Source organism: Halyomorpha halys, unplaced genomic scaffold (assembly GCF_000696795.3).
Source record: "Halyomorpha halys isolate HHAL.00 unplaced genomic scaffold, Hhal_1.1 Scaffold360.1, whole genome shotgun sequence".
In the NCBI taxonomy this organism is placed as follows: domain Eukaryota; kingdom Metazoa; phylum Arthropoda; class Insecta; order Hemiptera; family Pentatomidae; genus Halyomorpha; species Halyomorpha halys.
Window position 1 is genome coordinate 536,691 of NW_027110685.1, and position 27,954 is coordinate 564,644.

At 32.2% G+C, this 27,954-nt stretch overlaps 1 protein-coding gene across 2 annotated transcripts in view; it reads left to right on the top strand.

Moving 5' to 3' along the window:
- Nucleotides 1-27,954, top strand: part of Awh (Arrowhead) — a 153,921-nt gene that overhangs the window by 81,622 nt on the left and 44,345 nt on the right. For both annotated transcript variants that reach the window (XM_067048811.1, XM_067048810.1), the window contains exon 2: nucleotides 18,668-18,849. In XM_067048811.1, the coding sequence (XP_066904912.1) occupies nucleotides 18,668-18,849 (182 nt within the window). The remainder of the gene's footprint in view (nucleotides 1-18,667; nucleotides 18,850-27,954) is intronic.

Consider the following 27,954-nt stretch of genomic DNA (forward strand, 5'->3'; position numbering starts at 1 on the left):
AAAAAAAACATGATAATCTTGGGAAGGAACCACCCAATGATGGTACTTCAAACATTAATTTAAATTAGAAGGTCCAGTGGCCATCTTCTTTTCAGGCGCCTCGGAGGATTGCCAGGAATGGAAGAGGAAGCAAGATTAGAAACTAATGGGTTTGAGTGGTTAGGGGGTTTGTAATGGAAGGATTGATATCTGGTTCGGGCTAGTCTTAAGTCCTATGTAGTCATTGGAAACATTAAAATTAATCGAAACAGTTCGATGATCTGATCTCTTATGTTAGTCGATTCTTTAAGCATTATTTTACAGGCACATGCAGTTTCCTTTCTCCACTCCATTATAACGATGTAGTTTCCTTTCCGATACAATATATACACGACAAAAAATATATACAAACCCGAATGAATTAATCCAAATTTATTGCAAAGAGGGTAATATACTAGAGAACTAAACGCGAGTACAATACTTCATCCCTTTGTTAAGGCCGCCATGACCATGGAGATATATTCCGTTACAAGTTAATTTCTTTCGAACGACTCGTCTGGAACGATGAATTTACTGCGTCGCTTTCTTTTTTTTTTTTTTTTTTTTTTTTGCCAATGCCATGGAAAGCTGTTCACCTATCGATATATTTAGTAATTTGAGAAACATTCGAATTAAATTATGGGTTGTTATTTGTTTGTAGCAATATTTAAACCATATTAAATATTTCAAGAAATAATAAAAATTAAATATTTGTTTTTTAATTGTTACTTAATAGAATCTTCACAAATACTAGTGGATTATTGTGTTTTCAATGAACAATATATATTACTTCCGTTATAAGTACAAGCTGTTATTACTACTGGTCTGATTTTGCTTTTACTACCAGGTTTATTTTTCTAATACTGATCCAATAATGCTACTAATGCTCCAGTTATGCTTTTACTACTGATTTGCTTTTGCTACTACTGGTCCAGTTATGGTTTTACTACGGGTTTGATTTTGCTACTACTGATTAACTTTTAATACTAGGTTTATTTTGCTAAACTACTGGTCCAGTTATGCTTTTACTACGGGTTTGATTTTGCTACTACTGATTAACTTTTAATACTAGGTTTATTTTGCTAATACTGATTAACTTTTAATACTAGATTTATTTTGCTAATACTGATCCAATAATGCTACTAATGGTCCGGTTATGCTTCTACTAGTGATTTGATTTTGCTACTACTGATTTGCTTTTGCTACTGCTGATTAACTTTTAATACTAGGTTTATTTTGCTAATATTGATCCGATAATGCTACTAATGGTCCGGTTATGCTTTTACTACTGATTTGATTTTGCTCCTACTGACTTGATTTTGCTACTACTGGTTCGATTTTGTTTTTACTTCGGGAATGATTTTGGTGCTGCTGGTGGGATTTTTATAATTTTAGTTTTTTATCGTAGAGAACTTCATTATATTTCAGATTACTGGCTATAATGTCCTGTTAAGTAATATCAAAGTTGTTCGAAAAATATTTACGTATACGTAATATACGTATATACGTAATAGAAATAATTTTTATAACCACCTAGGTTATGCATTGACAAAGAGAAGCGTTTAACTTTTCTTATGGTTGAGGCCAATTTGGTCTAACCCCCTTCAAGAAATTTTACTACAAAAATTGCTGAAATATTTTTTTTTGTATTCAATCTGCTGAACATTTTAAATTCGAAATAATTTTTTCTACAAAATAAATTACGTTTACATTCCCGTTTTCAATTAAATTTAAAACTTGTAGAACCAGTTTAGCCAAATTTAAATCATAATATATTTATTTTTAATTATTAGGTCTACCGACAAAACTCTCCGAATTTAGCTTTTTTCCAATAGCTCTCCGAATTTAGTCCTGACAATACTTCTCCGAATTTAGCTTTTCGTTCGTTTTCAACAGCTGTCCGTTTTTAGAATAAAACAAAATATTATATGTTCTATAGTCTGATTAAACTCTATTGTATAATATAATTAGGATCATTATCCTATAAAATGGCTTATCCCTAGAAATGAAAAAATCAACCAGTGCTTGTCTGATATCTTCTTCGTATTCTTAAGGGCAAGAACAAGTGATAATCGGACGTCATTAAGTCCAGAGGAGAATGATGGATAGAATTTCCTGGTGTGAATTAGCTGTGTGGGTTTCTGGAGGCCCGGAATTATCATGAATTTGTAATATGTCCTTCCTATCGCCGGCATATTTTCTTGAAGTGTTGTTTTTTTTTTTCATCGTAATAGTAGGGGTACTGTTACTAGACCAACGGTTATGCAAGGAGGTGATTTGGTCAGAATCAAGCCCGACCACCAGATTTTTACCCAATTAAGTGTGTGTACCCAATTTAAGAGGCTGGGTGGACCCCAGGAGAGCTCCAGGACCCACAGGAGATGACTCACGGCAACAGTGTAACAGAAAATAATTTTCTGCCCAGCCAGATTAGAATTTGGGCCCTTGGAGTTAGTAGCCACACGCCTTACTCCGGGGCTGCCCTATAAAATTATAAATCTATATCAATTTTGAGTCCACGAGCACACTTGATAAATATTGCAGCAGCGATACGAAAAACGTTAAGACATCCTCAAGGACTGGAAGCCTGTGTAGTGGCCGAGTACTGAAAGAGATCCTGCGGTCATCAAACCATCATCACCATTGTCCGCTCCTTCTAATGGGCTGCTAATGGTTCATCCAGTCCTTCTGAAGGCTCGTATCTTGTTTTCGATTGTGTCCTATGTGCTATAGAAGAGTCTATGGTGATAGCTTCTGAAGGAACTCTGTGTCAGCTATAATTACTTATGTGCTATAGTTTTAGAGGTTGAGATAAAGATAAATAGATACATTGTATGAAGGTAGTTCGGGTGGTGGTCAATAAAGCTACAAAATAGTAGAAAAACTATTTAATGTTAACCAACGCCCTACCTTGTAGGGTTTCGTCAAGGTTGATCAACCTAACCTAACTCCTGCAAAGTGGGGCGAAACGTTTTTAAATAGGTAGTTTTACTTTTATAAAAAGCGGATTTACACCACTTTGGCCTTCTACTTTTCACTCAATACGTAAGTGACTTATTTCTAGATCTTAAATATCGATTATGATTTTTCTTCAGGCCAATCATTTCTTTAGATTAATATACTCCACTCAAACTACACTAAAAATAAATATTTTTTATTTATTGATATTTACAACTGTACATAAATACATCAACCAAATTTGAAGTAAGATCATAATGATATGATACAGCATGTAGAGAAACTACACAGTAGTAGAACTCTAAAAACAATTTACAATATAAGGTCTTCTTTTCAAGCGCCTCGGAGGATTGTCCGGAATAAAAGAGGAAGCAAGATTAGAAACTAATGGGTTTGAGTGGTTAGGGGGTTTGTAATGGAAGGATTGATATCTGGTTCGGGCTAGATCGGTTACAAATGGAACATTAAGGTCTTTGTGGATGATTTGATTTGTGACAAAGTAAGGAGCATTAAGGATTTTACGAAGGATTTTGAATTGTAAGGATTGGATACGAGAGGAATTCGAACGTTTAGTGGAGCCCCAGAGCTCAACGCCGTATGTCCAGATAGGCCTTATAATTGTCATGTAAATCAGTCTTTTGTAATGAATTGGCAGTTTCGACCGTTTGTCTAGTAAATGTTGTAATAGTCGGAATCGACGTGCAGTTTCCTGTCGTATCATTTCTAGATACACCACTAACACCTGTTGAACAGATTCGATACTTAGGACTCCATCTTGACAAGAGACTTACTTGGAATCCACACACAAGACTGAAACGACAAGAAACTGCTCGTAGATTCCGATTGCTACAACACTTACTTGACAAACGCTCTAAACTTCCCATTTATTACAAAAAATTAGTATACACTACAATAATCAGACCAATTTGGACATATGGAATTGAGGCTCCACCAAACCATCAAATTCTTCCCGCATCCAATCGTTACAATCCAAAATCCTACGTAAAATCCTTGATGTTCCTTATCACGTCACAAATAAACTCATTCATAAAGACATTAACATCCCATTCGTTGCAAATTTGACCCAAAACAGATATGCGTCTTTTTATTCCAAACTCCTTAACCATTGTAACCCATTCATTCTTAATCTTTCATCCTTAACAACCCCTGATAATCCTCCGAGGCGTCTGAAAAGAAGATGGCCAAGGGACCTTCTAGTTTAAATTAATGTTTGAAGTACCACCAATGGGTGGTTCCTTCCCAAGATTTTCAAGTGTATATGAAACATACTACATATTTACCTATTGTATTATTTTGTACAGTTGTAAATTACAATAAATAAATAATTAAAAAAAAAAAAAAGTTTCCTGTCTTTTCAGTCTTGTGTGTGGATTGCAGGTTAGTCGTTTGTCCAGATGTAGTTCAAGGTAGCAGAAATGTTCAACAGGGGTAAGGGCAATATTATTGAAGTATACTGTAGGGCAGTCAGTAGGTTTACGATGTAGGGTAAAAAAAGTAAATATGATTTGGTTTTTCCTAAAACAATTTTTGTTAACGTACTGTATTAATATCCTCATTATGTTTTTTTTTATTTTTAGTGAATAAAAAATCGTTTAATAGAATTAGAAATGTTTTTTCTTATTCTTCACAAAGAGACAAATCTATTGGTATATAATAACCTTGAAAAAATGTATAATTTTTTTTTAGCTTCCCTAAAAAATCGTACCAGCCGATAATCTTCCCAAGTAAATCCTGAACATTTAGCTAAAAGCCAGATCGCAATCGAATGAACGGTATGTCAGTGCATAAATTACGAACAAATATGGATTTTTATGTATTAGATATTATATTTATGAAATAAAAAGTTTAAAAATAAAATAAAAAATACTATAAATCGCCCCTGTCATGTGAAAGAAAGGAGTATTATGACTTGGAAGCATCTGTAAATCCTTATTCGATTCCTTTTCCTCACGACCTTTTTATACCACGGTATATCCTATCCTACCCTTTTGCGAGCACCTTTTTACCAAACTATATCAGAAACTGCCTTTCTCTTTATCCTCGAGCCGGGTTCTTATTTCCTAGTTCACGGCTCAGTTGTGAACTGCTCTATAAATCTCTTCGCTGTCAGAGTTCTCTTTACCTCTTCGCCATGGGGGACTCAGCAGCTGAGATTCTACCTCTCAGGTTGGAACATGCTATCTTGTATTGCGATTAAAATTAATTTATTGCCATCATTTTTAACTGTTGTTGTAGTTAATTTTTCAAATGGTTAATTATTATTTGAATAAGTAAGTTATGAAGTTTTCTAATAAAATAACACAGAAGATTGTACAGGAAATAAAAATAGATTGAACCTCAGTGTAACAAAGTATTTGAAAACTCTTGAAGCAGTCATTGCTTTCAATTAGAAATATGCCTCTACATAACAAATAAACATGCAAGCATACCTCGATGTAATATAAATATAATTTATATTTACATAATGAATTTTTGAAAATTTAATCTCAATATTGCATTATATCAATGTGTAATCCATTGAAAAATAATATTAAAAATAAATGTAGCAATATTCAGGGAAAAACACACACAAAACTATGTTGCTATACCTCGCATTTAGAAAACTGGAATTAACAACATAAAATACCACAGAGACGAATTAATTTTAATGACGAGAATTTATAAGTTTATAAAGCACAATTTATCGACAATTAGACGAGTAGTCTCATACTAGGAATAGGGTTTGAAAATGGATAAGATGTAGTCCGAAATGTAATGCAATTCATAGATAAAAAATTTATGAAGTTTTAAGGGTATTTGACTTTCTCGAAAGTTACTATATTGAATGATATTTTATGTTTATTTTATGATTTTATGCTTTCTCTTGAATGATTTATAAAACGTGTTACCATAATTTTAGTAATGTACAGTTCAGTATGATATAAGGTAAATAATATTTTCATTTATAATATAAACATTTTTAGTTGTAATAATTAATTTTTTTTTAATTGTGATTAAACAAAGTTATTTATATATATTTTTAAAAAATTGTTACAGTATTATATGTAGGATTTTAAAATAGACTATATGAGTGGCGAAACGTTATCTATTCATGAACGAAATCTGTATGAAGTTTAAAGAGAATTTCAATCGCATATCACAACCTTGGAAGAATGGTGCTGAAATCGGAAGATAAAAAATCCCAACAAATCTCATCATATCACCTTTACTCTTTGTCGTAAACCTACCGACCACCCTATACTCTCCTAATGTTGCTCTTACCCCTTCAGAAGAGATCCACTCCCTTGGTCTGCATCAGGACAAGCGACTAACGTTTAATCCTCACACAAGAATGAAAAGACAGGAAACTGCACGACGATTCTGACTACTACAGGACTTATTGACAAACGGTGTAAACTTCCAATTCATTACAAAGGACTAATCTAAATGAATATTATAAGGCCTATCTGGACACACGGAGTTGGGCTTTGGGGCTCCACTAAACCTTCGAATTCCTCTCGTATCCAATCCTTTCAATCCAAAATCCTCAATACTCCTTACTTTGTTACAAAGAACATTATCCATAGAGATCTTAATGTTCCATATGTAACCGATCTAGCCCAAACCAGATATAAATCTTTCATTATAAACTCTAAAACCCACCCAAAACCAACTTGTTTCTATCCTTGCATTCTATTCCATTCCTGACAATCCTCCGAGGTGCCTGAAAAGAAGAAGGCCTCGAGACCTTTTAATGAAGGAGCGTTACCAGTGAGTAGTTTCTCTACATGCCTTCATCACACCATTATGATCTTACATCAAATTTACTAGATGTATTTTTATTTAAATACATTTGTAAATGTCAATAAATAAATAAATAATAAAAAAAAATTATACATTAAAAAAATAAATATTATAAAAAGTGAAAAAATATATATATTTAGTAGTCGAAAGCGGAGGAAGAAAAAGGAGCTTATAAAAAAACCTAAATTGAAAATACGGTCCTACTGAAAGTGTGTAACGGATGGGGAGTTATGAATCAACTGAGCCGTTTCGGAAGCCCTTTGTAACATCCTCAGGCCTTGGATATATTTAGGAGGCGTGATAAATATTACTCGCCCTACGCCACATAGATCACGTCGCGCGGAGCTTGCCGCGTCGGATCCATTGTAATCAGTGGACATCACCGCCCACTTCCTTCGTCCGTCCATTGTAGTTTTCTTCTGCGCACGTATTGGATTTGTACTCAGGGTTCCATCAGATCAATCGATATGCTGTTTGTTGGTAATCGATTAGTTTAATAGTAAGTATTTAAAATATTTACCTCTTTGAAGAAACATAATTCTATTATCATTATGAAGTAGTGAATGAAAAAATAGTTGTCCAGGTGAAGCTGTTCGATGTTCTTAAACGAGTTCTACGTTGTCTTAAAAAAATTACGAAAAAAAAAAACGCGTGGTATTTATTTTAGAAAAAAAAATGAGTACGTAACAATGGGTAGGGCATACATTTAAAAAAAATGTATTTATTAAAGCTTACAAAAAATAAAATAACAAGTAAATTTGATAAATGTTCCAAAACACATCATAATCTTGAGAAGGAAGAACCCTCCGTATTTCGATCATTGATTTAAATTAGAAGATCTCGTGACCATCTGCTTTGCAGACGCCTTGGAGGATGGGTAATGGATGAGAGATTAAGATCTAATGGGTTTGGATTGTTAAGGATTTTTGAATGAAAGGACGTATATCTATTTCGGGCCAAATCGCAACGTATTAGATGTTGAGGTCTTTAAGGACGAGTTTATTTCTGACATAATAAGGAGCATCAAGGATTTTACACAGGGTTTTGGATTGTAAGGAATGGATACAGGAGGAATTTGATAGTTTGGTGAAGCACCAAAGCTCAATTCTATATGTCCCAAATGGTCTGATTATCGTGTTGTAGTACTTGAAATCTACGAGCAGTTTCTTATCGTTTCAGTCTTGTATGGAATTTCCAAGTAAGTCTTTTATGATGGAAATATAAATCTTGGCCGAGCCAGAATCGTATAATATGTGTGTTTTTGCCAAATAGTTTTAGAAAAACTAAAAATATGCAGAAAATTAAAAACACTGGATATTGGTGTAAAAATTTGTTAAATTGGAACTTAGAATATGGATTTTGTTAAAATAAAAATTGTATGCAAAAATGATTTTAAATTTTGGCAGAAACCGCGAACAAAGAGCTGCTCAACAACGTTATTGTCATGAAATATAGTTGAGGTTCCATTTTAATACTTTAGAAAAGCATTGGAAAATTAAGGTTTTCCTTAATCTGGAAGCTTATGCAAATATATAAGTATTCTTTAAGTATATGTTATTGAATATACGACTGAAAATAAACTAGTTTGGTGTCAATAATTGAGTTTAACTTACGATTACTGTTTTAAGAATTATTATTTCAGTAATCATGGGACTCAATATAAAAATATATAAAACACACGATTACTGACTATATTTATTACTTATAACCTTAATTGATATAATATCAATAATCACGTAGTCGCTGAAAAATCGATAATCACATAAGGATTCCAAAGAAGTATAACGTAAGCTTGACGCATTCATCAGGTTGGACATACCCGAAGACTGATGAAACTCTCCGGACTGGTCTGCGCGTGGTAAATCAGTCCAAGAAAGATGAAGCTATAAGAAGAGCCATCAGTGGAAAGGAAGTCAGTCATTGGGCGCCGTTAAGGTAAATAATGATCGATATTTAAATAAAAATCTTACTATCGACTCTCATTCATATCCGGCAGCGGTTGTCCTTGGAAGAGGAGATGAATGAACGCAGCATTCCTGATCTTCGAAGGCAGGTCTACCGGCTAATTCATTCTTTCCAATAAAGATGTCTCCACAAGCATTAAATACTGGGGTTAATGGCCACTAGCACGCCTAAATTGGTTTCTTATGTATAATCCGGGGGATTATGATATATAACTAAAATGGAGATTTTTAATATTTAAAAAATAAATTATAAATTAAAATAAAGTTTATGATTAAACGAAGATTTAAAAAATTGTCAACCATATATATTCTCCTTTTCTTTAAATTATTTTGATCCTTCATCACGTTGAACTAATACACGTTTTAAAAGAATTTTTGATATACCCATAAGGTTTTAGTGACATTTTTGGAAATTATGATCTATAATCATAAATTTAATTATAATTATATAATAAAAAAATAATTTAAATGTTTATATATATATATTATATTCCATACTTAACTTTGTTGGTACTTGTTTTAAAATGATTAGAGGTCAAGTCATAGAAATGAAATTTTCCACAATAAATCGATGGATTGATTTATTTTACATCTATTGTTTTTAGTTTATTATGATAAAGAAATCTAATACGAAAATTATTTTTGAAAAAAAAAATTAAAAATAGATTATATCAACTAGAGATTATTGTGATAGTACTATATTGTAACGAGGTATCACATTTCGTGAAGAAACAATAGAAAACCAATCGATTTGATCGCTCCGTTCAAGAATGATGTTTTTAGTGAGTGTGGAAAAAAGTTACAAAAGTGGAAAAAGTATCATGTTGTATAATTTGAGAGATTTTTTTTTAATTTTGTGATAATTGTGAATGTTCCTTAGTGTGAATAAAGAAAAAAATTCTGGATTTTCTTTTTAGGAAGTCAATTTCAATAAATTTTTTGAGGTTAGAAACTTCCAAAAATTATCATAATGTTGCAAAATGTTTTGGGACTATTGTCCCATATTCACGTGCTTTAATAAACCTACAAATAATAATTCACTATAACAATTCTCATCCATTTTTATTTGTAATTCATATAATTATATTTACCTCATAATTAGTAAAACTTTTAATTTCACAAAGGAAATTATCTCATCTATATGGTTGAAAAAATTTTGTTTATACTGTTTTTATTTTATTATCATTCATTATTGGTGCATTCTTCTCTCTACACAACATTGCTCTATGTTTTTTACTACCTCTTTGGACCTTATCTCATGTCCAGTGTGCTGTTTGGTTACCTATTCTATATCTAGTTTCCAGTTTTTTTGATGTTTCACCACTGTATGCTTTCTTGCAATTTTTACAATTTATCTTGTATATTGCATTTAATTTTTCCATTTTATTAATTTTGTCTTTCATGTTAGACAGCTTACTTTGTAACTTATTGTTATTGTATAGACCAGTTCTAATATTTACATAATCATATTCTAATTAAATAAAATATATTCAAATTTTGGAAGTTTTTAACCTCAAAACATTTTGAGAAAGAAAAAATTGTTTTGGCTTCCTGTTTATTTTTTCTATTTCTTGGCCCGGATATTACGCTACAATATAATTAATACTATTAACTAATATTAATAATACAATTAGTAAATGTATACATATCATTACATTAAATAATTTATTTTTTAACTATTATAATTATGAAACAATTAAAATGGTGTTACATCCATGACTTATTTAATCTGTTCAGTAATAATATATTTCTTACTAATTAAACATTTGGCAGATGCATAGTTCATAGCTTAATAGTGAAGTTTGTTATTCAAAAAAGTCCTGTAAATAATTAGCAGTTCTCTTAATTCTTTAAAATTCTTTGTTAATTCATCCTTTTTCGATCCGAATATTTTACGTAATACTATATTTTCGAAAACTTTAAGACGCTGTTCATCGATTAGTGTAAGAGGCCACGTCTCGCATCCATAAAGAACAGTGGAAAGGATAGTTTTGTAAATTTTAATCTTTAAGTTTTTATATAGAATGTGGGAACTAGGCAGTTTCGAAATTACTTAAACCTACTTACCTGTTCTAACGTATTTCCTCCTGAATCACCGAAATTGCTCGCGTTTCTACCGCTAGCTATAATCCCTGGTTTTAATTCATTTTAAATTTCGCATAACTATTCTCGTTTTATTTTACGGTGTTAATTTGTTGTTTTATAAGTTAATTTAAATTTTTAACTAAAAGATTCAGTAGGAATGAGTATGTGGTTAATTTGAGCCGTAGTTTTAATATATAGGATTCTCCGAATAGTTAATAAATGTTGTGTTTAGATTTAGGGTTACATATCGATTTCATAGAACTATATGGAACTCTCTCTATTATACAGGAATCGAGTGGACGCCACGGCTATTTTAACTTTTGGGGGGCCTCTTGATAAGACATGGGGCAATTTTTTTCTGAATAAATTTAGGTTATAAGCAACACACTATTTTAAATCATATATTAATCAAAATTTTAGGATAAAATTAAATAAAAATATTAAATAAAATAAATTAAACATTTAGAATTGATAAGTTTCTTTATGCTTGACTAGGCAAATCAGTTTATCTAAGTATCAACATTAATTATTAAGTGCTCAATATTTCTGAAATAATTGTACATCTGAGTTCAATCTTGATTCCATTTAATTTATCGATCACAGATAAAGATGGCATTTGGTCAGATCAACAACTGAAGGGACTGTCGTTTTCTCACTTTATAAAAAGTGCTACAACTTCTAGAACACACTGCGACTATAAACATTAAGATAAAAGCTTGGTGTGTTAGCAATGATGAGGCCTAGTATAAAGATGACTCCACAATTGAATTGAAAATGTTGCATAGATTCTAATTTTGTAATAGATGAGAAGGATGCTGCTTAAATGACATCCCAAGATAATATACAATAATCCAGTCAAAACAAAAACTTTTTTGTAGACTCAATATAGAGTCCTATCGACACAGAAGGATCTTGATCTATTGAGACAGGGAACAGAAGTCAGAAGCTTCCTGGGCACAATATCTGTCACCGGCGCTGCTCTGGAAGAGAAAAGGAAATAGAAGACAAATAGGAAAGAACCGGAGAGCAGGTCGCCGAAGAACTGGAGACAGGCAGGATAAAACAATAGGTACAGTGGAACAAAGGGGAAACGGTGACAAAAGTGGTCTGTCTGCCGCGTACGTTACTAGGTGTAGGAATACTATTAACTCCTTTCTTCGGTCTTTACATAACTCACGGGTCTATACTCGGTCCAAGCGATCGGATGGTTCGACTTTTAATGGACATTGGTATTGAATCGAATCATATAATATATATAACACTATACAGAGATATTAAGTAAAATTAATTTATGAAAAATATGGGATAAATGAAATAATAATTAGCTTTGATGGGAATTTTACTAATGAAATAAAGAGGAAAATAAAAAAATATATAGTTATAATATATAATTTTAATGCTTGACCTGAGCGGAGGGAAGGTTACAACAAGCATTGTTGTGATAAATTTTAACAAATAAGTGACTGTTTTTATTTTAATTTTTGTTTTAATGTTAAAATTGACTAATTAGGTAATTAGACATAATATAGGATATGCTTATTAACAAAACAATATATTTTTACCTAATGTTTTAATATTTTATAGAGAAATCGTTGAATTGACCTGAGCAGAATGGCCGGCATGAAGTTGTGTTTTAAATTATTTAGTTCAAAAATTGTATTAGGGTAAGTTAAATTATAAATAATGTTGTTAGGTATTTTGAATTGTTGAGGATCATAGATGTAATAGAAGCTGTTTTGTGATTGATCATCCCTGAGGATGGTCGAATTGGCCGAAACGTCGGACTTGTAAAGAAAATAAAATGTTTTGAGGCTATAATGGATAAAATTTAAATTATTTATTTAAACAACATTATTCAGTCTCAAGAAAGTATTTAAGATTATAAATTAAATGAAATGAAATAGTCTTTGATTTATGCAATAAATTATAATCATTACAAAATACAATATAAACATTGAAAGAAGATAGAGAGAAAAAAAATAAATAAATTTATATATGTAATATTTGACAAAGCATTAACTTCTATCAATTTCCTTTCCATCTTTCTGTATCCTTTCCTGCATAGGCCTTCCTCTTCTGGAGTAATAGTGAGCACTTCCCGGAGTGACCAGCTCTATTGGGAGGCGAGTTCTTTCCATTTCTAAGAGGGGTCCTGCCATCCTCTTAAACATATCGTTCCATCTTTTATTTTGACGTCCTATTCTTCTTTGAAGGTCGTATGGAGTCCATTCTGTGGCAATTTTTGACCATCTGCCATCTTCGCATCGAAGAGATTTCCCCCCTTCACATTTCCATTTGCTCAATCTTGTCATCTTCAGTGTGACAGAGAGTTTCTTTCTAGATCCAAGCATTTATTATTCAATATTTTTTCCTCACATTCACAATGCTTCTTCCAATATTATTTTGCCACACCTGTAATGTCCTCTCCTGAGTAAGTGGAGTAAGATATAATAAGAAAAATTAAAGGTTGTAAATAGTAAATGAAAAGGGTAATAGTAACAGATAGATAAGAAAAGAAATATTAAAGAAAATACAAATAAAGAGATGTAAAAAGAAAAAAGAATACAAATCAAATGATGAGACAGAATGCATACCTATTTTTACGGCAGTCAAAACAAAAGTGACCGTTGGTATTGGGAGGAGTGGGGACGGCAGTTGTGCCACAATAACGAAAATAATTTGTAAAGTAAACATGATAAAACAGTATTTAAATTAGGTGAACAATAAATGGAAATATACATAATAGGGGGAGAAGAAATATTAAAAAAACAAAAAAAAAAACAGATAGAAAAACAAAGGAAAAGTAAAGTATAAAATAATGGGATACAATGTGTGTAAGTAATTAAGAAACAAAATATAATATAATATAAATCCTGTTTCATTTATATTCATGTATCTATCTTTTAATTTATATTCATCTGTTATCTCCTTAAGTGTACTTATATTAATTACTTTATTATTAATTTTCTATTATATTTTACACTTTTCTGTATCCCCGCTCATTTGGTATATTTTGTTTCTTAATTACTTACACACATTGTATCCCATTATTTTACGTATTATCCATACGTAGTATCCATTAGGTACGTCCATCCGTCGTGACAACTGCAGTATAAAGACGATAACAGCAGTGTTGTCGATCCCCTGGACCAAAAAATATCCGCTTAGCACCTTGAAAATATCCCTCGACAAATACCCGCCACTTTACCCGTTCTTGGAGAATCATTATAACTGTAGCTGTATGGTTGTTACAGGGAGGATCGTATTCTCGCACTAGTTCTGGCGTGATAATTGATAGTTCAAGTGATACAATGAGGCAACTGTCACGCTAACTATCGCATGTATAATCTTTGATAGTAGTTTCAGTTATTGCGACTAAAGTCGTAGCCACTATCATGGTGTAACTGTTGGATAGTTACGGTAAAAGGCTAAGGTAAAAGAATTATATTTTTTAGTTTGATTTTATTTATCAAAAATAAATCAATCCCGGGCCCCAAATGGTCTAGGTACGCTTATGTCCTAAAATCCAACATATAAAGAAAAATAATAAGTTGTTAGTAATAGATAAAGTCTTTAATGATTGACTGAAAAAACTAGTCGAAGGACATGAGAGAGGTGTGATTGCACTAGGACATCTATATATAACGTAAATCCGTTTTATCCGAAATGCCGAAATACCCGTCAATTATCCGCTAAGGTGTAAAATACCAGCAAATCGGCAGCACTGCATGTCAGTATAAATAATAAAAACAGAGAGTAGATTTTTTTTAACATAGTAGTACCCATGTGTTATATAATCGATTATTGAAAAATACGTTGGCCGCAACAGCTCGAATTTCTTTTGCAAAATATAAAACTTTTGTTATCAATACAAACGGAATTTGTGATTCAGTTTTATACTGTTCGCCTCAGCATTAGAGATCTGCTTTTCCAGAATAAACAATGAAGAAATCTCCAGAAGTGCTCCAGGAAGGATCTGTTTACAGTTGCGTTAGTTTATTAGAAGTGTAGGCACCTTCTTCAAGGGGACCTGTCAAGAGGAAGACTTCAACGGGCGGGCGTCCCGCTGCGTTATTTCCCGCTGTAGCGTTACGTTATTATCCCGGCCGGACCTCTAACGTTTAACCTTATATTTAAGATTTTCCTCTTTCTTGGTATTTAGTATCATTGAGATCTGGACTGATAAGGGGGCTTGAAGCTGGCGTTTAGTCCTTGTCTTCCCAGGATCGGCCATGAATCTCTTCAGGAATTTCTTCATTCTTTCTGATTTATCTTACTATTTCATTCATTATCATATTGTATACCTTAAGTGTGTATAAGGAGGTTGATAAGGAAATTATTTGACACCGAGTTCTCATTCATCTCCTTTTAAAATTATATTTTGAAAAATGTAAAGATAGTAATTTATGTCTAAATAAAATAAATTGTATCCAAGTTAATTCTTAAAATACTCCTTATTTCTTTAAAAGACCAATTTGGCCATCCTCAAGGTCAAATCACCCTATTTTGTTAAACTATAAATCTTTTAATTACAGATGAACTTAGTTATAACTTTCTCATCACAAAAATATATTTTTAATTTATGCAATGAAACGTTGGATATTTAAAAAAAATAATAAAGAGTGTTTTGAAACTTGAGAAAATTATTTTATTTAAACAATAAATTTTATTGCCAAGCGTTCATACTATCAGCTTATTGTAGTACTTATCGATTTCCCCATTTCTCTGGAAGGGCAATCGATAAGCAATCCACCCTATGAATAGATCGTTTACTGCAGTAGACGTGAACTAACTGACCAATAGAAGGCAAAGGGAGGGAATGTACATTGAACAGAGGAGGTGCTAACTCTAGGCCCTTGGGGAACGACTGGCTCTCCTGGGAAACTTCTGTTTGTTAGCAACATGTCCTTAGAAGTTACGATTTTCTGTTTACAAACCTGCCTACCTAAAGATTTCTGTGTTGCCTGTTTGTTTTTGTTTTTTTTAATTAATAATAAATGTTCTATTCATTTTTTGTTATGTGAATTAAAAAGTTAAAGAGTAACAGCACTTGTGCACCATTTATACAAAAATAAATATAAATTTGATTTTTATAACACAATGATTTTACATAAATAAAATAATACTTTCAAAAGGAAAATTTTTATATTATTGAAAATATTTAAATGGTTAATTTTTAATCGTACATTAAAAAATTAAGCGAACATTATGTAAAGATTTTGAGTATTATGGTTAAAATTATGTTCGGTATTTGTTTAAAATTAATTAAGTTTAGTATAATTTTTATTAATAATGATATAAAAAATATTATTATTAACATACGACTAACTGGGAACTTTCATACAAGACTAAAAACACAGGAAACTGTATGTCGATTCCAACTATTACAGGACTTACTAGACAAACGGTCTAAATTTCCAATGCATAACACAAGACTGATCTACATGACTATAATAAGGCCTATCTGGACATACGGAGTTGAGCATTGGGGTTCCACTACACCTTTGAATTCCTCTCGTATCCAGTCCTTAAAATCCGAAATCCTTCGTAAAACACCCAATGATCCTTACTTTGTCATAAGTAAAATCATCCATAATGTTCTGTAAGTAACCGATCGAGCTGATATCAATCATCCCACTTCCATCTTGACAACCCTTCATGGCGCCTGAAAAGAAGATGGCCTCATGTAGAAAGTTATTACAGTGCTTCCAATGAGTAGTTTCCCTATATCCATGTATCAGAATGTAATATCTAATTTACTAGATTTATTTCTATGTAAATAAAGTTATAAATGTCAATAATTAAATTTTAAAAAATTAAAATGATTTAATTTATATAGTTCATACTGTTAAAAACAAAATAAAAACTGAACGTTTCAACTGTCGATTCAATCGTGAGTATCATGTGAGATATGAATAAAAACAGTATTTTAACAAGACATTTATTTTTTGAATTAATGGCCAATCCTATTCAATTAATTCTATAACCTGTGTTTTCCAAAAAAGAAACAGTAACATTGAGAATAACTAAGAATAAACAAATACGACCTAAATATGAGGAGAGGAACGAGGTATAAAAACAGTGAGATATAGAACATTAGCGCGCGGACAGAGACATAGGGAGCCATCTGGATGCTAATAGAGCTACTAAACGACTCCCTCTCTCCGGGGGTTCTGGTCCCGTCGTGAAAGTCACTTTTTAATGGTCCCTCTTCTGTGACGGATGTCTTCTCTGACTGCTAGCTCCTTCATGGGCTGCCTTCGCTCAAAGTGACTGTGTCCTCTTGTCCGAGAATAGTAATTCATATCTTTGTTTTTATTTGAATATGATATTCTTTGTTTTTTGTGACATTACTACCTGTAGGATGGTACCGAAAAAACCAAACATTATTCGTATCCTACAAAACTATCGACTCAAGAATCTGTTAATTATTTAAATTTTCAATTTATGGTAACCAAAGTTTTTTTAAATTTAATTATTTCAAGGCATCAACCACTCATGGGTCATTATTGCCTTAATTTCCGAATTCGCAAAGGATAGACTTGTGGTAGAATTTTATTAAATTTTATGTTAAAGTTCGGAATTATTGAGAAGCTCAAAAAGTTTATCAACAGTCTGTTTCTTATTCTGCAAACTGGACTAGAGATACGCTGGTAAATCACAGAAAGATTTGAGGCAATCATATTATCGGTATTCAGTCTGTGTTTTATAGTCGCGTTCGCAGGTCTGGCATGTACGTGGAGAATCGTGTGGCATAAGATAACCGTGGGTCAGGCGTATGACCTATTTGAAAGCGTATAAAAATCACCTCTCTCCACACTTTTCTAGTAGTTGATATGAAGACGTCACTTCTAATTTCCCTTAATTTATTAACATTGACATTTGCCCAAATTTGTTTCCATTCCAATTTAATTCTCTGCTTAATGAGGCCAATGAAGTAATCGGCAGGCATTCCACGATATATAATTCCTTCAGCAATCACCACTTTTGCGGCCCGATCAGCCAGTTCATTACCAACTATTCCGCAGTGCCCAGAGACTGTTTGAAGGGTTTTAAAGGATAATAGGTGTTTTGATTTAGAGGGTTTATTGAGAAAATATTTCTTAAACTGAGTACAAAGGATAGGTGACCTGTGTTTTTTTTTGTGGGATGAAAACAAATATAAAAAAAAAATTGAAAAGATTTAAACAAATTATACACACACCGAATCGATAGAATTTTAAAATATACAATCTTTAAATGGAGTTAATTATTGAATCTGAAGATTGATGAAAATTTTTAATTTATTAAAACATGGAGAGAAAAAATATTGATCTGCTAGCAGTTTTAAAACAATGCTGCAAAATCAGTCTTCGATTTGTGCCTAAAAAACGACACTTAACCCATCGGCCAGAACTTAAAGCACCCATACCACCTAATCCAAATAACCCTTGCGCATGCGCGAATTTGCCTAAGTTTGGCAAACGTGTAAATTATAATCTCCTCTAGATTATAATTCTCCTTTTGAATATTTTAACTTTAATATATTTCTTCATAGCATTTAATTATTATATAATATAATAAATATGCCTTAATTTTTATATAAACTCATAACGTTGAATAGAATAACTATATAATTTAATATGATTAATTTTTTATTCTTATTTTTGTTTGTTTCTTGTTCATCAAGACAATTCACATTTTTAATATATCCATCATCTCCATAGATATAAAAATATATACACTCATTTGTACATACACTCATAAATTATTTATTTAGGTTTTTTACTAAGACTTCCAACCATTGGATTACTTCTAAGCAATATTGACGAATAACATGCTACCATTTACTTGTACAGACGGAGAGCTGCATCTGCGTGGGATGCTGTGAACCAATCACCGACAAGTACCTGCTGCAAGTGTCTGGCAGGCCGTGGCACACTGGCTGCCTCCGATGTTCTGTCTGCCAGCTTGCTCTGGATCGCGAGGCTTCCTGCTTCGTCCGCGACCACTCCGTCTACTGCAAGCAGGACTACGCCAAGTGAGTAACTATTTTAGAAACTTTATTTATTAGTATTATTTTAATGGTGATTGGAGAGCTCCTTCTTAAGGTCTTAACTGATAATTCCTCAATAACTCTTAAGGTGTCACAATTGGACAATCAAAATAAATCCCATCACATCACCTTTACTCTCCGTCGTAAACCTCTACTCAAACCCCTACAGTATCTATTTTTAATATCCCAATAAAGTCTGTTGAATAGATTCGCTAATTAAGACTCTATCTTGACAAGAGACTAACTTGGAATTCCTATACAAACTGAAACGACAAGAAACTGCTCATAGATTCCAATTACTACAATACATACTGGACAAACGTTATAATCTTTCTATTTACTACAAAAACCTTTTAAATACTATAATAATCAGACATATTTAGACATACATTTCTCCCGCATCCAATTCCTACGATACAAAATTCTCCGTAAAATCCTTGATGTTCCTTATTACAAATACACTCGCCAATGATGGACGATGGGATTGGATAACTTGGAAGATGAAGGAAGCCAGGAAATACTTACGACGGTAGGAAGGATAAAGCCACTTCAACTCTGCATAAAACGGGAAACAGAGGCGTCCCTTGGGATCCTGAAGATGTATCGTACACAGCAATTTATCAAACGTTTTAATTTCGCCTCTAGATCTTCAGAGACGCCCCCATATACTGTACAGCAATAGTGAAAGTGGGGTAATATTAGATAAGTGACTAGGAGCTTACGAGTTTCAAATAGAAATTGGTGGTGGAGGTAATTTAAACGTTTAAATATTTATTGTTTTTATTGTCAATTAAAATAAAACGGGTTTGCTTAGAAACCTGTAAAGTATGTTTACTAAATACTCTTAGATTAAAGGTACAAATTGTTTTTGTCTTTTTTTCTTGTTTGTTTATTCATTGTGATTAATAATAAACAATTGTTAAATAAAAAATATTGAAGAATTTTATGAATGAGTCAATAAGAAAAATAAAACGGGAATAACCGAGGCCAGGCTATATTTTCCTATTGCATTACAACATTACAACTTTATCTTTTGGTAAAACGTTGTATTCTCAGCAAGAACAAAATTTATGTTCGTTATTTCCACCTCGGGGAACCCTAAAATATAAATTTCTATAGCCATTAAAAATATAAATTTTTTGTCCATAATTTTCGCCTTCTCATGTCTTTAGATTTTTTTTTTTTTTAAATCATAAAAATATAGATAACTTCACAAGGAGTCCATCAACTACACCAAAATTGGATACCTAAGTTTATTTATTCATCTTCTATATTTCATAATTCTGATTTTTGTTTAAACATGTTAATATGCATATTTACAGTAATTGAACCTTTTGTTTATTATTTTTAGTTTACTTGTATTTGATTCTTTTTTATTTTCTTCCTTTTTTATTGGAAGTTTACCTTATGATTTATAATGTTATACATAGTTTTATTGTATTCGTTCTATTTTTATTTTATATATTCTATTAATTATTATTGTTTATTTTTTATCTTATCAAATTTATAATTATAATCAATCATACTTTGTTATTTCATTTGTATTTTGAAAATTTTATATTTTACTCTAAGACTCTAAATAATAATTCTGACACCTGTAATATTATTCTAAAGGGATCGGTCTCAGAATAAATAAAGAATATTATTATTATGTAAGAGGAGTGGGGGGGGCGGGGGAGGTAAGTGCAATCACGCGCCGTATCAAATTTTTGTTTGTATTTATTTATTTTCTAGTTTATTGCATATATGATTTCTGTACGAGATAGTAGGTTCTAATATTTTGATTCCAAAACTTGGCCACCAGATGCCACTCTCCTCGACACCTGAAGTAGCCCCCGCGAGCCAGATCAACCCGATCCTCCCATCTACTCCACGGCCAGCTAAAGGACACCTGGCAGTCGAATGACAAATGGTGAGGACGCGGTGCCTAGTCACTCCGCATTCCTGGTCCTGAGATGACGGGGCTACTCTTTCTGTCAGTCAGTGCCTTGGTCCGCTCTCCAATTTATATCTTATTTTATAATACTCCCATCAGTTAGTCATCTAGCGCTCCCATGTTTTTTTATTCGCTTACTATTTTTCATTGTGTTTGTGGTGATAAATAATGAGGTTGCTGGGAGGGTCGGAAGGTAACCACACCACCCCTCCATATTGCTCCGGTTAATATCGAGTACGATGACTTCTTATAGTAACAATCGATCCTTCTATAGTCATATATAAAAGAGAAGACTTTGTTCAAACGTAGTAATTTCACGAACTCTGTTAGATGAAGATGGGGAAACTATAAAACAAAATACAACTATATAGGCAGAGGGTCACAAGAAAACAAAAATAGTTTAACTAGTTTAATATAGTTTTAAAACAGGTTCTGTAGTATATAGAAGGGGTGCTGAGGTAATCGCCTGCGTATGCGTAAATATTGACAAATGATAGGAGTAATAGAGCCACTTCAACTTGGTATAACAAAAGGTTTTTTGAGTATCTTTCATGATTCTGAAAATATGAGTGTATTGAGCAGTTCATAAGAGGTTTAACTTTAACTTCAAATTGAAGAGTCTGCCATAAACCAGATAGCCATGGTAATGTGGGATAAAATAAGGGAGGAAACTAATAGTTATGGGCTTTAAGTTAAAGGAAATGACGGAGTCACTTGGGGTTTGCTATGGCTCAAAGGGAAATTTAGGAGATGTATGGTTCCAAAAAAAAAAAAAAAAAGGGTTTGGTTGTATAAAGGTTTTTGAAGGATGTATGGAATAAAATAATTAAGAATGTTTTGAATAAAAGAGGTCCTTAGATAAATTTAAGGTGAGAGGAGCAATCACGATTACTTAGTTTTACTTGATGTTTAGTGTAAGAATATTGTAGGTTTCCCATACACTTATTCTATTGATATCTTCTTGTAATTTGAGGATGGGATCAGAGAAGTTTAGGTGTGACAGATTATCTTAGTTTAAGAGCAGCGTGACGGTCACGGATAGTGTGAAGGTGAGTGATAAAAACAATAAAGTAATTGAATATTAAAACAAGTAAACATACCACAGAAGGAAATTGGAATTTTTCATAACCTTCTTTTAAGTAAGCGCCCCAATCAACTAAAATAGTTTAATAAATAACTATTTATTTGCTGACGTTGCGTCCCACTTTTATTTTTTATTTTTTTTGAGTTTCGTATTGACTTGAGCAGAAACAGCCCTGATGAAGCTCTACAAAGTGGGCCGGAACGTATAATATAACAAATAAATATTCTTTAACTATTTTTGTTTTCTTGTGACCGCACCCCTGACCATCTTCTCCATAATTATTTAGGTAATAGGTGTAGAAATAAATTTAGAAAACAAAAAATATGCTTAGTAGCAGAAACTCCAATGATTTCGACGATTTGGATAAAGCAGAAAATACATTTAAACAGGTAGAAAGGTCTAAGTAATTCATTAAGAGTCTAGGGTTACTAGTAAAATAAAATCGGCGAGAAAATAAAGATGAGATTAAAGCTAGGAAATGCTTGAAATTTTTCTTTTTCGAAATTTGGTTCGTACATTCTTTCAAAAACATAAAAGTTAGAATTTACCAAATTACCAAGAATACGAAACGTGACATTTTACGTTAAGGGATGGACACAGATTTAAGGCTAAATGTACCTCTTTAGGACGCACAAATTTTAGTAGAATTTACGTATTAATTTTACCTTGAGCAAATCGTTGGGTTTACGATCTCCAAAGAGCTTTTGGTCTTTTTGTAAATACAGAATTTACGCTAATTAGTTTTAAATCCACTAATTGATTACTAAGAAAAAATAAGTTGCGAAAATATGAATTAATAATTATTTAATTTTTTTAATGTATCCTCACACAAGACTGAAAAGACAGGAAACTGCACGCAGATTCCGACTATTACAGCACTTACTAGACAAACGGTCTAAACTTCCAACTCATTACAAAAGACTGATCTACATGACAATAATAAGGCCCATCTGGACATACGGAGTTGAGCTTTGGGGCTCCACTAAACCTTCGAATTCCTCTCGTATCCAATCTTTACAATCCAAAATCCTTCGTAAAATCCTCAATGCTCCTTATTTTGTTACTAATAAAACCATCCATAAAGACCTAAATGTTCCTTATGTAACCGACCTAGCCCAAACCCGATATTATTCCTTCCATAATAAACTCCCTAACCACCCAAACCCAGTCGTTTCTAACCTTGCTTCCTCTTCCATTCCTGGCAATCCTCCGAGGCGCCTGAAAAGAAGATGGCCTCGTGACCTTATATTGTAAACTGTTTTTAGAGTTCTACTACTGGGTAGTTTCTCTACATCCTGTATCATATCATTATGTCATTATGATCAAATTTACTGGTTGTATTTTTTTATACAGTTGTAAATATCAATAAATAAAAAAAAAAAAATTTAATGTGGCCACTTCCAGAGCCGTTTCCTGAAACCAATCAGACATTCCGTGAAATTGTAATTGGTTTTTGTTATTATTTACTTTTCCATTAATTTGGAACCTATGATGAGATGGTCGGGATTGCGGTCAACAAAAATTACACGAAACTTATTTATTTGTGTCGAAGTTCCGACACGCCAGGTCTTCGTCAGGGCTAAAAAAAAATAAAAAAATAAAATAAAAAAGGAGATAACAATCTTAATTCACAGACAAAATAATAATAAACAAGCTTGTAAAAATACATAACAATAAATTAGATGGATAGTAGTAAATCTATACTAATAGGTGGTAAAATACAATACAAGAGATAAGAATTATACAAATTAAATGATAACAAAACAATTTAAAAAAAAAAAAGGTTTTAAAGTAAATATATACATAAAGACGACGAAAGGGGTGAGTAATTATTTTAATTTCCTCCTGCACTTTTCGTCATGTTTTTTTCTATATTTACTTGAATACTGTTTTTTAAATAAAAATGTTTTTTTACCATTTAGTTTGTATAATACTTACCTGTTATATTATATTTTATCTTCTATTACTGTCCACCTAATTTATTATTATATCTTTACAAGCTTGTTTCTTATTATTTTCACAATATTTTGTCTTTGAATTAAGGTTGTTATCTCGTTTATTATTTTTTTTATTTTTAAGTCTTGATGAAGACCTGAAATTCAGGTCAAAACGTCGGCACAATTAAATAAGTTTCGTTTATTTGTGCATTTTTTTGCTCTCCGCACCCCCGACATCTTCTTCTCATATCGCTCAACTATTTACACCTTATTAAATTTTGATTAATTTATGTTCTTGTTTGTTTACTATCTAATTAGTACGGGGAGTTATTACTATGATTGTTTATTTATTTTTCGCGGATCGTAAGATTTTAGCTAGTTTGCTGTTTTTATTTTTTTAATAATTTTTATTGGATATTTTAATTTTATAAAATTATCCACAACTATTGGCTGTTTTTCACTTTCAGAAAATAAGAATAATTCTTTAAGTTTGTTATAACTAAAAATTACTTACAATAAATTGTATATGTACTAATATTTTCACAAAATTACATTTTTGATAAAAGGAGAAGCAGCAATGAAATCCTTATTTCGGTTTTTGAAATGAAGTTATCAATTAAAATATTTGAACCGAAGAAGTGGAAATAAACTGGAGAATCTAAAAGACTACAAAACGTCGAATTGCGGAAATTGTACCTGATAAATATAATTCAGGCAAGAGCATGGCAGAGAATACGATGGGCGTGTAAGGTTTTAGGCCATTGTAAAGATAGAATCCATAAACATTGATCCAATTGGTAAATATGCAAGGTAAATATAGACCGAAGCGTTGGTGTAAGGATTGCGTCAAAACTGATCTTGTAAATTTGTCTTTGGACGGATATCACTTAACAAATGTATTTATGCAGCAATTGCTATTATCGGCATTGAACCATCGGGTTCCCTGATTTATTATTATTATAATTTTACATTTAATGAGTAATTTATAACACATTAACTGTACAAAAGTATTCAAATCGCTTTCAGTTTTCAGAAAGTTATAGGATTCATCTTAATGTTTTCAGAAAATACACAACAAATTCATTATTTGATCCTAAAACGGTTGGGCTGCGTTTTAAAGTTCACGCCTTCATTTACAAGTTTTATTCATTGAACAGACCAAAAAGTCCGAGATGAATTGAATAAAATAAATCAGAGCTGACGGCAATATTTATTTGCTTTTAGAAAAGGTTGGAGGTGGAAGGGGGGGGGGGGAGTTCTGCTACCGAGACAAGGTGTGAGAATCGAACCGAATCTGCATATCACCGGGCACCTGTGTCACAGTTCGGCCGCCTTTTTTTTGTATTTATTTTTTTTCTGCCGTTAGAGACCGCTGGTTTCTATAGATATTAGTTATTTTTTCTTTCGGCTTTGGAAGGCAGTGAATGGCCCCGAAGTTGGAGATGATAAAAAAAGACAAGATAAAATAAATAAAGGGAAGTGTGACCATGAAGTATCTCCTCGCGACAGAAATGATTCAGTGGGCCCGCTCGGTTTGATACAGGAGGCTTTGGAGTTTTTTCCTCTGGGCCGGGATCGTTTGTCAGCCGATGACGACAGTCTTCTCCCGCTACCATAACCTATCGCCATAACATATGATAATTATATAAAAATATGGTAGTAATATAATAGGTATTATCTAGGCTGCTAAAGTAACCTTTATTTTGGCCTTAAAAGGGTTTGTACCTCTGTAACTTAAAGAACCTCATTCTTTAATATTATGAAGAATTTTTATAATTTTGAAGTGGTTAGAATAAATCAATTTTTGGACAGAATACGCGAGCTTGGCACTTTGGAATTTTTGAAAATATTCAGCATTTCTCTTCTTTAACCTCGCTTCTATTTCCTCAGTGATTTCGTTTTTTCTAGTTACCATGGAACTTAAAAACCCATCTATCTGCTTGTTCTAATGTATTTCCTCCTATATCTATGTCACCAAAATCGCTTCCGTTAATACTGCTAATATGGTTAGTATTTTGGAGACCAGGTTCGTTACTGGAGTTTATAGCTTCCTTGTAGTAAGTTTTCCAATACCAAATCATCACCCTATCCAAGAATCGGTATTTTACCACCTAAACTTATATCCATTTCGGTATGCATCACATGATTGATAATGTATTACAATAATAATAATATTCATTATTTATTCCGGGATTGATCCTTTTAGAATAATATACCGGCGTCAAAATTAGGCCTTAGAGCCTTAGAGTGAAATACAAAATAAAAAATGAAATTATACAACGTCATAAAATATTGTAAAATAATGAATTAAAAAAAATAAAAATGAACGACAATAATTAACAGAATATACAATAAGAATAGAATAAATAAAGTAAAACGATATATTTTTTCAATTTCTTAAGCCTGGTAATTATTTATTAAATAAATCAAAATTGTATCCTTGTATAGTCTCAACACTTTTTATTTCATCAATAGTCCAACGTTTCGGCCATTTTGGCCATCCTCAAGGACAATCTTCAATATAAATTCTCATCTCACGTTAAAATTTAAAAAAATTTTTTGGAGCCTATTCTGCCCAGGTCATTAATTATAAGTGAAACACACCCTATTTTCTAAAAATTCATAAATATTTAAAACTTTTAATTTTCAATTTATCCATACAATCACTACCATATAAACAAAGAGGTAATATTTATGTTTAAGTTTTAAATATTTATGAATTTTTAGAAAATAGGGTATGTTTGACTTATAATTAATGACCTGGGCATAATAGTCTGCAAAACGTTGGACTATTGATGTAATAAAAAGTATTGAGACTATACCAGGATACAATTTTGATTTATTTAATAAGTAAAACCATTTGTCAAATCATAAAACATAAGATGACAAACACTTCTGATAATAAGTAATGGAAAAAATATGATAAAAATCAAATATAATTAAACTAAAAATAATAAATGAAAAGGTACAATTTCTGATAATATACATATTTACAAGAATAAACAAAAATCTGAGACATTAAGTACAGATAATATATAAACCTTGTTTGAAATTTTGAATTGCTATTCTTCCGGAATTGGGTAGACATAAGGTGGTCGAAGATACGGGATTTGAAGGTTAGAAGGATATTAGAACTACGAATGAAGGAGGGGATAGAATTCTATAGGGATGAGGAAAAATCTGCCAATGACTGCGGTTCGATGGGCAGTTACATATAAGTCTGAAGGCCGTGAGTGGATATTGCGGGACTGCACTGAGGATTTAAATTGAAGGATATCAGAGATGTACGATGGACGGTGGGATTGGATAACGTGGTAGAGGAAGGAAGCAAGGAAATATTTACGACGAAAGGAGAGGTAAAGCCAGCTCAATTCTTCATAAAATCGGGTGACAGGGGCGTCCCTGAGGACCCCAAAGATGAATCGTACAAAGCAATTAATGAACCGTTTTAATTTTGTTTCGAGATCCCCAGGGACACCCCCGTAAATAATAAGTGGGGGAATATTAAGATGTACCATTATATTATATTGCTAGATTAAATAAGATAGGAGATAGTAAATCGCTTTTTTTATACCAGACCGGACCTCGAACTTCTCAGCACAATGATAAATTATTTGTAATCATAACAGATCTACAATATTGTCTATTAATTTAAATGAAAAACTCAGATTTATAGAATAGAAATATTATTCCGAAAATCAAAAAGAATTATTTTTAAGGATAGTACGAGTTAGAGAGTAAGATCCTGGATGGATCCATTAGTTCTTTTGTCTAAAACATTATCAGAGAATCGGCATTAAAGTCACCCACACTTATGCATTCCTCGACTCGGAGAGATCTCAATACCCGCTCACCGGAGAAAGATATCGATGAATCGAGATATGGAGAAGGATGGCCTGATATATGGGAGCCCATAAGACAGTGACTCCGCTGGCTGACAGCTGTCAAGGGTGAGATATGGTCCGGGGGAGATTCCTCTTCATGACCCTTCATTGGTAGGTTCTTGTATTGATATGTTTCCACTTCTACCGTAACTGCTGCTGTATTTAAGAGTCAACAATCGAAGTGAACTCGATATATTAGGGGTATTCATGATCTTTGGTTTAACATGTTAAAGCGTGTTAAATGGAAAA